Consider the following 12,500-nt stretch of genomic DNA (forward strand, 5'->3'; position numbering starts at 1 on the left):
AAATAACAGAGAGAGAGGAGACCAACATAAAATAACAGAGAGAGAGAGGAGACCATCATAAAATAACAGAGAGAGAGAGAGGAGACCATCATAAAATAACAGAGAGAGAGAGGAGACCATCATAAAATAACACAGAGAGAGAGAGGAGACCATCATATAATAACAGAGAGAGAGAGAGAGGAGACCATCATATAATAACAGAGAGAGAGAGGGAGACCATCATAAAATAACAGAGAGAGAGAGAGAGGAGACCATCATAAAATAACAGAGATAGAGAGAGGAGACCATCATATAATAACAGAGAGAGAGAGAGAGGAGACCATCATAAAATAACAGAGAGAGAGAGAGGAGACCATCATAAAATAACAGAGAGAGAGAGAGAGGAGACCATCATAAAATAACAGAGAGAGAGAGAGGAGACCATCATATAATAACAGAGAGAGAGAGAGGAGACCATCATAAAATAACAGAGAGAGAGAGAGGAGACCATCATAAAATAACAGAGAGAGAGAGAGGAGACCATCATAAAATAACAGAGAGAGAGAGAGAGGAGACCATCATATAATAACAGAGAGAGAGAGAGAGACCATCATAAAATAACAGAGAGAGAGAGAGAGAGGAGACCATCATAAAATAACAGAGAGAGAGAGAGGAGACCATCATAAAATAACAGAGAGAGAGAGAGGAGACCATCATAAAATAACAGAGAGAGAGAGAGAGGAGACCATCATAAAATAACAGAGAGAGAGAGAGGAGACCATCATATAAGAACAGAGAGAGAGAGAGAGGAGACCATCATATAATAACAGAGAGAGAGAGAGAGGAGACCATCATATAATAACAAAGAGAGAGAGAGAGAGAGGAGACCATCATACAATAACAGAGAGAGAGGAGACCATCATAAAATAACAGAGAGAGAGAGAGAGGAGACCATCATAAAATAACAGAGAGAGAGAGAGGAGACCATCATAAAATAACAGAGAGAGAGAGAGAGGAGACCATCATATAATAACAGAGAGAGAGAGAGAGGAGACCATCATAAAATAACAGAGAGAGAGAGAGATAGGAGACCATCATAAAATAACAGAGAGAGAGAGAGGAGACCATCATAAAATAACAGAGAGAGAGAGAGGAGACCATCATAAAATAACAGAGAGAGAGAGAGGAGACCATCATAAAATAACAGAGAGAGAGAGAGGAGACCATCATAAAATAACAGAGAGAGAGAGAGAGGAGACCATCATATAATAACAGAGAGAGAGAGAGAGGAGACCATCATATAATAACAGAGAGAGAGAGAGAGGAGACCATCATAAAATAACAGAGAGAGAGGAGACCATCATAAAATAACAAAGAGAGAGAGAGGATACCATCATAAAATAACAGAGAGAGAGAGAGAGGAGACCATCATATAATAACAGAGAGAGAGAGAGAGGAGACCATCATAAAATAACAGAGAGAGAGGAGACCATCATAAAATAACAGAGAGAGAGAGAGAGGAGACCATCATATAATAACAGAGAGAGAGAGAGAGGAGACCATCATATAATAACAGAGAGAGAGAGAGGAGACCATCATAAAATAACAGAGAGAGAGAGGAGACCATCATAAACTATACACCCTGGTCTCTACTATAACCCCCATAGTAAACTATACACCCTGGTCTCTACTATAACCCCCATAGTAAACTAACACCCTGGTCTCTACTATAACCCCATAGTAAACTAACACCCTGGTATCTACTATAACCCCCATAATAAACTATACACCCTGGTCTCTACTATAACCCCCATAGTAAACTATACACCCTGGTATCTACTACAACCCCCATAATAAACTATACACCCTGGTCTCTACTATAATCCCCATAGTAAACTAACACCCTGGTATCTACTATAACCCCCATAGTAAACTATACACCCTGGTCTCTACTATAACCCCATAGTAAACCATACACCCTGGTATCTACTATAACCCCCATAGTAAACTATACACCCTGGTATCTACTATAACCCCATAGTAAACTATACACCCTGGTCTCTACTATAACCCCCATAGTAAACTACATACCCTGGTCTCTACTATAACCCCCATAGTAAACTATACACCCTGGACTCTACTATAACCCCCATAGTAAACGATACACCCTGGTATCTACTATAACCCCCATAGTAAACGATACACCCTGGTCTCTACTATAACCCCCATAGTAAACGATACACCCTGGTCTCTACTATAACCCCCATAGTAAACTAACACCCTGGTATCTACTATAACCCCCATAGTAAACTAACACCCTGGTCTCTACTATAACCCACATAGTAAACTAACACCCTGGTCTCTACTATAACCCCCATAGTAAACTATACACCCTGGTCTCTACTATAACCCCCATAGTAAACTATACACCCTGGTCTCTACTATAACCCCCATAGTAAACTAACACCCTGGTCTCTACTATAATCCCCATAGTAAACTATACACCCTGGTCTCTACTATAACCCCCATAGTAAACTATACACCCTGGTATCTACTATAACCCCCATAGTAAACTATACACCCTGGTATCTACTATAACCCCCATAGGAAACTATACACCCTGGTCTCTACTATAACCCCCATAGTAAACTATACACCCTGGTCTCTACTATAACCCACATAGTAAACTATACACCCTGGTATCTACTATAACCCCCATAGTAAACTATACACCCTGGTCTCTACTATAACCCCCATAGTAAACTAACACCCTGGTATCTACTATAACCCCCATAATAAACTATACACCCTGGTCTCTACTATAACCCCCATAATAAACTTTACACCCTGGTCTCTACTATAATCCCCATAGTAAACTATACACCCTGGTCTCTACTATAACCCCCATAGTAAACTAACACCCTGGTATCTACTATAACCCCCATAATAAACTATACACCCTGGTCTCTACTATAACCCCCATAGTAAACTATACACCCTGGTGTCTACTATAACCCCCATAGTAAACTAACACCCTGGTATCTACTATAACCCCCATAGTAAACTATACACCCTGGTCTCTACTATAACCCCGTAGTAAACTATACACCCTGGTATCTACTACAACCCCCATAGTAAACTATACACCCTGGTCTATACTATAACCCCCATAGTAAACTAACACCCTGGTATCTACTATAACCCCCATAGTAAACTATATACCCTGGTCTCTACTATAAACCCCATAGTAAACTATACACCCTGGTCTCTACTATAACCCCATAGTAAACTATACACCCTGGTATCTACTATAACCCCCATAGTAAACTATACACCCTGGTATCTACTATAACCCCATAGTAAACTATACACCCTGGTCTCTACTATAACCCCCATAGTAAACTATATACCCTGGTCTCTACTATAACCCCCATAGTAAACTATACACCCTGGTCTCTACTATAACCCCCATAGTAAACGATACACCCTGGTATCTACTATAACCCCCATAGTAAACTATACACCCTGGTCTCTACTATAACCCCCATAGTAAACGATACACCCTGGTCTCTACTATAACCCCCATAGTAAACTAACACCCTGGTCTCTACTATAACCCACATAGTAAACTAACACCCTGGTCTCTACTATAACCCCCATAGTAAACTATACACCCTGGTCTCTACTATAACCCCCATAGTAAACTATACACCCTGGTCTCTACTATAACCCCCATAGTAAACTATACACCCTGGTCTCTACTATAACCCCCATAATAAACTATACACCCTGGTCTCTACTATAACCCCCATAATAAACTATACACCCTGGTCTCTACTATAACCCCCATAATAAACTATACACCCTGGTCTCTACTATAACCCCCATAATAAACTATACACCCTGGTCTCCACTATAACCCCCATAATAAACTATACACCCTGGTCTCTACTATAACCCCCATAATAAACTATACACCCTGGTCTCTACTATAACCCCCATAATAAACTATACACCCTGGTCTCTACTATAACCCCCATAATAAACTATACACCCTGGTCTCTACTATAAACCCCATAGTAAACTATACACCCTGGTCTCTACTATAACCCCCATAATAAACTATACACCCTGGTCTCTACTATAACCCCCATAATAAACTATACACCCTGGTCTCTACTATAATCCCCATAGTAAACTATATACCCTGGTCTCTACTATAACCCCCATAATAAACTATACACCCTGGTCTCTACTATAACCCCCATAGTAAACTATACACCCTGGTCTCTACTATAACCCCCATAGTAAACTATACACCCTGGTCTCTACTATAACCCCCATAATAAACTATACACCCTGGTATCTACTATAATCCCCATAGTAAACTATACACCCTGGTATCTACTATAACCCCCATAATAAACTATCACCCTGGTCTCTACTATAACCCCCATAATAAACTATACACCCTGGTCTCCACTATAATCCCCATAGTAAACTATACACCCTGGTATCTACTATAACCCCCATAGTAAACTAACACCCTGGTCTCTACTATAACCCCCATAATAAACTATACACCCTGGTATCTACTATAACCCCCATAGTAAACTATACACCCTGGTCTCTACTATAATCCCCATAGTAAACTATACACCCTGGTATCTACTATAATCCCCATAGTAAACTATACACCCTGGTCTCTACTATAATCCCCATAATAAACTATACACCCTGGTCTCTACTATAATCCCCATAATAAACTATACACCCTGGTCTCTACTATAACCCCCATAGTAAACTATACACCCTGGTCTCTACTATATTCTCCATAGTAAACTATCACCCTGGTCTCTACTATAACCCCCATAATAAACTATCACCCTGGTCTCTATTATAACCCCCATAATAAACTATCACCCTGGTCTCTACTATAACCCCCATAATAAACTATACACCCTGGTCTCTACTATAAACCCCATAGTAAACTATACACCCTGGTCTCTACTATAACCCCCATAATAAACTATACACCCTGGTCTCTACTATAACCCCCATAATAAACTATACACCCTGGTCTCTACTATAATCCCCATAGTAAACTATATACCCTGGTCTCTACTATAACCCCCATAATAAACTATACACCCTGGTCTCTACTATAACCCCCATAGTAAACTATACACCCTGGTCTCTACTATAACCCCCATAGTAAACTATACACCCTGGTCTCTACTATAACCCCCATAATAAACTATACACCCTGGTCTCTACTATAACCCCCATAATAAACTATACACCCTGGTCTCTACTATAACCCCCATAATAGATTATACACCCTGGTATCTACTATAACCCCCATAGACACACATGAGTGCATTCACACAACCCCCACACACAAACATACACACAAACATACACACAAACACAACACACAAACATACACACAAACACAACACACAAACATACACACAAACACAACACACAAACATACACACAAACACAACACACAAACATACACACAAACACAACACACAAACATACACACAAACACAACACACAAACATACACACAAACACAACACACAAACATACACACAAACACAACACACAAACATACACACAAACACAACACACAAACATACACACAAACACAACACACAAACATACACACAAACACAACACACAAACATACACACAAACACAACACACAAACATACACACAAACACAACACACAAACATACACACAAACACAACACACAAACATACACACAAACACAACACACAAACATACACACAAACACAACACACAAACATACACACAAACACAACACACAAACATACACACAAACACAACACACAAACATACACACAAACACAACACACAAACATACACACAAACACAACACACAAACATACACACAAACACAACACACAAACATACACACAAACACAACACACAAACATACACACAAACACAACACACAAACATACACACAAACACAACACACAAACATACACACAAACACAACACACAAACATACACACAAACACAACACACAAACATACACACAAACACAACACACAAACATACACACAAACACAACACACAAACATACACACAAACACAACACACAAACATACACACAAACACAACACACAAACATACACACAAACACAACACACAAACATACACACAAACACAACACACAAACATACACACAAACACAACACACAAACATACACACAAACACAACACACAAACATACACACAAACACAACACACAAACATACACACAAACACAACACACAAACATACACACAAACACAACACACAAACATACACACAAACACAACACACAAACATACACACAAACACAACACACAAACATACACACAAACACAACACACAAACATACACACAAACACAACACACAAACATACACACAAACACAACACACAAACACAACACACAAACATACACACAAACACAACACACACACCCTACAACAACCCCAGTAGCACTACATCTCTAGAAACTCTGTCCTTCTCCTCATGAAACCACATGACTGACCCCCCCCCCCCCCCCCTCCCCTCCCCAGATACCTCCTTCCAGCCGCTCTTCTCTTGGCACTGGTGGTATGTTGTCATGGCGATAGCTGTTGCCGTGGCGCTAGCAGTCCTAATGGCAGTGTACGTGGCCAAACTACGGCGGAAGGAGACACGCTTTGGGTGAGTAGGCTCCTCAGTCTCCCAGGCGGAGTGTGTGTATGTGTGTGTGTGTGTGTGTGTGTGTGTGTGTGTGTGTGTGTGTGTGTGTGTGTGTGTGTGTGTGTGTGTGTGTGTGTGTGTGTGTGTGTGTGTGTGTGTGTGTGTGTGTGTGTTTGACGTAATGGTAAATGTTATGTATTAGTTAAGAACACAGGGTTTTTCTCTTTGTGTCAGCGTGCATTCTGGGGCCTGTAGAACGACTCTGTAGCCCATCTGTTATACAACTCTGTGGATTCTGACACATTAGAGAAAGGTTCTACAGCTGTGTTTGTGCATCTGGCTGCAGATGTGTGTGTGTGTGTGTGTGTGTGTGTGTGTGTGTGTGTGTGTGTGTGTGTGTGTGTGTGTGTGTGTGTGTGTGTGTGTGTGTGTGTGTGTGTGTGTGTGTGTGTTTGACTTCATGGAATCTGTCAAGCCTAGAATGCGGGGTTATTTTCTTCAGTTCTTAATGCATTCTGCAGCATCTAGAGAGTCTATAACCTATTTGGAAAGTCTATAACCCATCTGGAGAGTCTATAACCTATTTGGAAAGTCTATAACCCATCTGGAGAGTCTATAACCTATTTGGAAAGTCTATAACCCATCTGGAGAGTCTATAACCTATTTGGAAAGTCTATAACCCATCTGGAGAGTCTATAACCTATTCGGAGAGTCTATAACCCATCTGGAGAGTCTATAACCTATTTGGAGAGTCTATAACCCATCTGGAGAGTCTATAACCCATCTGGAGAGTCTATATAACCCATCTGGAGTGTCTATAACCCATCTGGAGAGTCTATAACCTATTCGGAGAGTCTATAACCCATCTGGAGAGTCTATAACCTATTTGGAGAGTCTATAACCCATCTGGAGAGTCTATAACCCATCTGGAGAGTCTATATAACCCATCTGGAGTGTCTATAACCCATCTGGAGAGTCTATAACCTATTCGGAGAGTCTATAACCAATCTGGAGAGTCTATAACCCATCTGGAGAGTCTATAACCCATTTGGAGATTCTATAACCTATTTGGAGAGTTTAGAACCCAACCGGAGACTTTAGAACCCATTTGGAGATTCTAGAACCCATTTGGATACTCTAGAACCCATCTGGAGAGTCTATATAACCCATCTGGAGTGTCTATAACCCATCTGGAGAGTCTATAACCTATTTGGAGAGTCTATAACCCATCTGGAGAGTCTATATAACCCACCTGGAGTATCTATATCCCATCTGGAGTATCTATATCCCATCTGGAGAGTCTATAACCTATTTGGAGAGTCTATAACCCATCTGGAGAGTCTAAAACCCATCTGGAGAGTCTATAACCCATCTGGAGAGTCTATAACCTATTCGGAGAGTCTATAACCCATCTGGAGAGTCTATAACCCATCTGGAGAGTCTATAAGCCATCTGGAGAGTCTATAACCTATTCGGAGAGTCTATAACCCATCTGGAGAGTCTATAACCCATCTGGAGAGTCTATAACCCATCTGGAGAGTCTATAACCTATTCGGAGAGTCTATAACCCATCTGGAGAGTCTATAACCCATCTGGAGAGTCTATAACCCATCTGGAGAGTCTATAACCCATCTGGAGAGTCTATAACCCATTTGGAGAGTCTATAACCTATTTGGAGACTCTATAACCCATCTGGAGAGTCTATAACCCATTTGGAGAGTCTATAACCTATTTGGAGACTGTAGAACCTATTTGGAGAGTCTAGAACCCAACTGGAGACTTTAGAACCCATTTGGAGACTCTAGAACCCATTTGGAGAATCTATAACCCATCTGGAGATTCTAGAACCCATTTGGAGACTCTGGAACCAATCTGTTTTGGTCAGACTCAGATTCCTTTACAATACAGAAATGTACTTCAGCTGTGTTTGTCCATCTGACTGCAGGTGTGACAACTGATATATGTTTCTATGTCTTTCTATGTGTGTGTGTGTGTGTGTGTGTGTGTGTGTGTGTGTGTGTGTGTGTGTGTGTGTGTGTGTGTGTGTGTGTGTGTGTGTGTGTGTGTGTGTGTGTGTGTGTGTGTGTGTGTGTGTGTGTGTGTGTGTGTGTGTGTGTGTGTGTGTGTGTGTGTGTGTGTGTGTTAACAGGGAAGCGTTTGAGCCCATGATGGAGAGTGGAGAGCTGGTGGTGAGGTACAGAGCACGACGTACATACAGCCGCAGGACCACTGAGGCCACATGTGAGTCCCTCTGTCTGTCTTACCTGTCCCTCTGTCTATACCTGTCCCTCTGGCTGTCTATACCTGTCCCTCTGTCTGTCTATACCTGTCCCTCTGTCTTACATTGTCCCTCTGGCTGTCTATACCTGTCCCTCTGTCTATACCTGTCCCTCTGTCTTACCTGTCTCTCTGTCTTACCTGTCCCTCTGTCTATACCTGTCCCTCTGTCTGTCTATACCTGTCCCTCTGTCTTACCTGTCCCTCTGTCTGTCTATACCTGTCCCTCTGTCTATACCTGTCCCTCTGTCTTACCTGTCCCTCTGTCTTACCTGTCGCTCTGTCTGTCTATACCTGTCTCTCTGTCTTACATTGTCCCTCTGGCTGTCTATACCTGTCCCTCTGTCTATACCTGTCCCTCTGTCTGTCTATACCTGTCCCTCTGTCTTACCGGTCCCTCTGTCTGTCTATACCTGTCCCTCTGTCTATACCTGTCCCTCTGTCTTACCTGTCCCTCTGTCTTACCTGTCGCTCTGTCTGTCTATACCTGTCTCTCTGTCTGTCTATACCTGTCCCTCTGTCTGTCTTACCTGTCGCTCTGTCTGTCTATACCTGTCTCTCTGTCTGTCTATACCTGTCGCTCTGTCTGTCTATACCTGTCCCTCTGTCTGTCTATACCTGTCCCTCTGTCTTACCTGTCCCTCTGTCTGTCTATACCTGTCCCTCTGTCTATACATGTCCCTCTGTCTTACCTGTCCCTCTGTCTTACCTGTCGCTCTGTCTGTCTATACCTGTCCCTCTGTCTGTCTTACCTGTCCCTCTGTCTTACCTGTCGCTCTGTCTGTCTATACCTGTCTCTCTGTCTGTCTATACCTGTCCCTCTGTCTGTCTTACCTGTCCCTCTGTCTGTCTATACCTGTCCCTCTGTCTGTCTATACCTGTCCCTCTGTCTCTCCATACCTGATCCTAGATCCTACCTACCTGATCCTAGAGCAGTGGAAGATTGGCGTCACTCTACACGTCCTTACATGTAACTGACCTCAGGATATAGTATATAGCTAGATGGATAGAGTCTCCCTGTCAACTTGCCTGTTTTTCTCTGACATATAGCTGACACCAGAGATGGAAGCAAGCCTGCTCCAACACATACTCATCCATTGATAGAAACAGTACTATTCCAACATACTGCATGCAGTATACTGAACCACCTTTACAATACTAAATACATACTGTATACTATACAATACTACATACATACGGTATACTATACCACCTATACAATACTACATACATACTGTATACTAAACCACCTTTACAATACTACATACATACGGTATACTAAACCACCTTTACAATACTACACACATACTGTATACTAAACCACTTATACAATACTACATACATACTGTATACTAAACCACCTTTACAATACTACATACATACTGCATGCAGTATACTGTATCACCTAGACAATACTACATACCTACTGTATACTGAACCACCTTTACAATACTACATACATACTGTATACTACACAATACTACATACATACTGTATACATACTGTATACTACATACATACTGTATACTATACCACCTATACAATACTACATACATACGGTATACTAAACCACCTTTACAATACTACATACATACGGTATACTAAACCACCTTTACAATACTACATACATATTGTATACTAAACCACCTTTACAATACTACATACATACTGTATACTAAACCACCTTTGCAATACTACATACATACTGTATACTATATCACATATACAATACTATATACATATTGTATACTGTACCACCTATACAATACTACAAACATACTGTATACTGTACCACCTATACAATACTACAAACATACTGTATACTATATCACATATACAATACTACATACATACTGTATACTATGCAATACTATATACATACTGTATACTAAACCACCTATACAATACTACATACATACTGTATGCTATACCACATATACAATACTACATACATACTGTATACTATATCACCTGTACAATACTATATACATACTGTATACTGTACCACCTATACAATACTACATACATGCTGTATACTATACCACCTACACAATACGACATACATACTGTATACTAAACCACCTTTACAATACTACATACATACTGTATACTAAACCACCTATACAATACTACATACATACTGTTTACTAAACTGCCTTTACAATACTAAATACATACTGTATACTATATCACATATACAATACTATATACATATTGTATACTGTACCACATATACAATACTACATACATACTGTATACTATATCACATATACAATATGACATACATACTGTATACTGTACCACCTATACAATACTACAAACATACTGTATACTATATCACATATACAATACTACATACATACTGTATACTATGCAATACTATATACATACTGTATACTACACCACCTATGCAATACTACATACATACTGTATACTATGCAATACTATATACATACTGTATACTAAACCACCTACACAATACGACATACATACTGTATACTATGCAATACTACATACATACTGTATACTATGCAATACTACATACATACTGTATGCTATACCTGTATAGTGTTTACCCTCTTTGCCTGTGACTGCCTGGCCTAACACAGTGCATCCCTGTCCTATAGAGGAGCATGGATGAGGACAGTATAATAACCAGGGTTTTTACATGGATGAGGACAGTATAATAACCAGGGTTTTTACATGGATGAGGACAGTATAATAACCAGGGTTTTTACATGGATGAGGACAGTATAATAACCAGGGTTTTTACATGGATGAGGACAGTATAATAACCAGGGTTTTTACATGGATGAGGACAGTATCATAACCAGGGATTTTACATGGATGAGGACAGTATAATAACCAGGGTTTTTACATGGATGAGGACAGTATAATAACCAGGGTTTTTACATGGATGAGGACAGTATAATAACCAGGGTTTTTACATGGATGAGGACAGTATAATAACCAGGGTTTTTACATGGATGAGGACAGTATAATAACCAGGGTTTTTACATGGATGAGGACAGTATAATAACCAGGGTTTTTACATGGATGAGGACAGTATAATAACCAGGGTTTTTACATGGATGAGGACAGTATAATAACCAGGGTTTTTACATGGATGAGGACAGTATAATAACCAGGGTTTTTACATGGATGAGGACAGTATAATAACCAGGGTTTTTACATGGATGAGGACAGTATAATAACCAGGGTTTTTACATGGATGAGGACAGGATAATAACCAGGGTTTTTACATGGATGAGGACAGTATAATAACCAGGGTTTTTACATGGATGAGGACAGTATAATAACCAGGGTTTTTACATGGATGAGGACAGTATAATAACCAGGGTTTTTACATGGATGAGGACAGTATAATAACCAGGGTTTTTACATGGATGAGGACAGTATAATAACCAGGGTTTTTACATGGATGAGGACAGTATAATAACCAGGGTTTTTACATGGATGAGGACAGTATAATAACCAGGGTTTTTACATGGATGAGGACAGTATAATAA

At 40.3% G+C, this 12,500-nt stretch overlaps 1 protein-coding gene across 4 annotated transcripts in view; it reads left to right on the forward strand.

The window, feature by feature from the left end:
* The window catches only part of LOC139549590 (tyrosine-protein kinase receptor UFO), a 106,937-nt gene that overhangs the window by 56,620 nt on the left and 37,817 nt on the right, over positions 1-12,500 (forward strand). For all 4 annotated transcript variants that reach the window (XR_011669916.1, XM_071360233.1, XM_071360235.1 and 1 more), the window contains 2 exons: positions 6,585-6,714; positions 8,843-8,934. Coding sequence is in view for 3 of the 4 variants with exons in the window: in XM_071360233.1 (XP_071216334.1) it covers positions 6,585-6,714; positions 8,843-8,934 (222 nt within the window). In the remaining variant the exon portion in view is untranslated. The remainder of the gene's footprint in view (positions 1-6,584; positions 6,715-8,842; positions 8,935-12,500) is intronic.

Source organism: Salvelinus alpinus, chromosome 22 (genome assembly GCF_045679555.1).
Source record: "Salvelinus alpinus chromosome 22, SLU_Salpinus.1, whole genome shotgun sequence".
Lineage (NCBI taxonomy): Eukaryota > Metazoa > Chordata > Actinopteri > Salmoniformes > Salmonidae > Salvelinus > Salvelinus alpinus.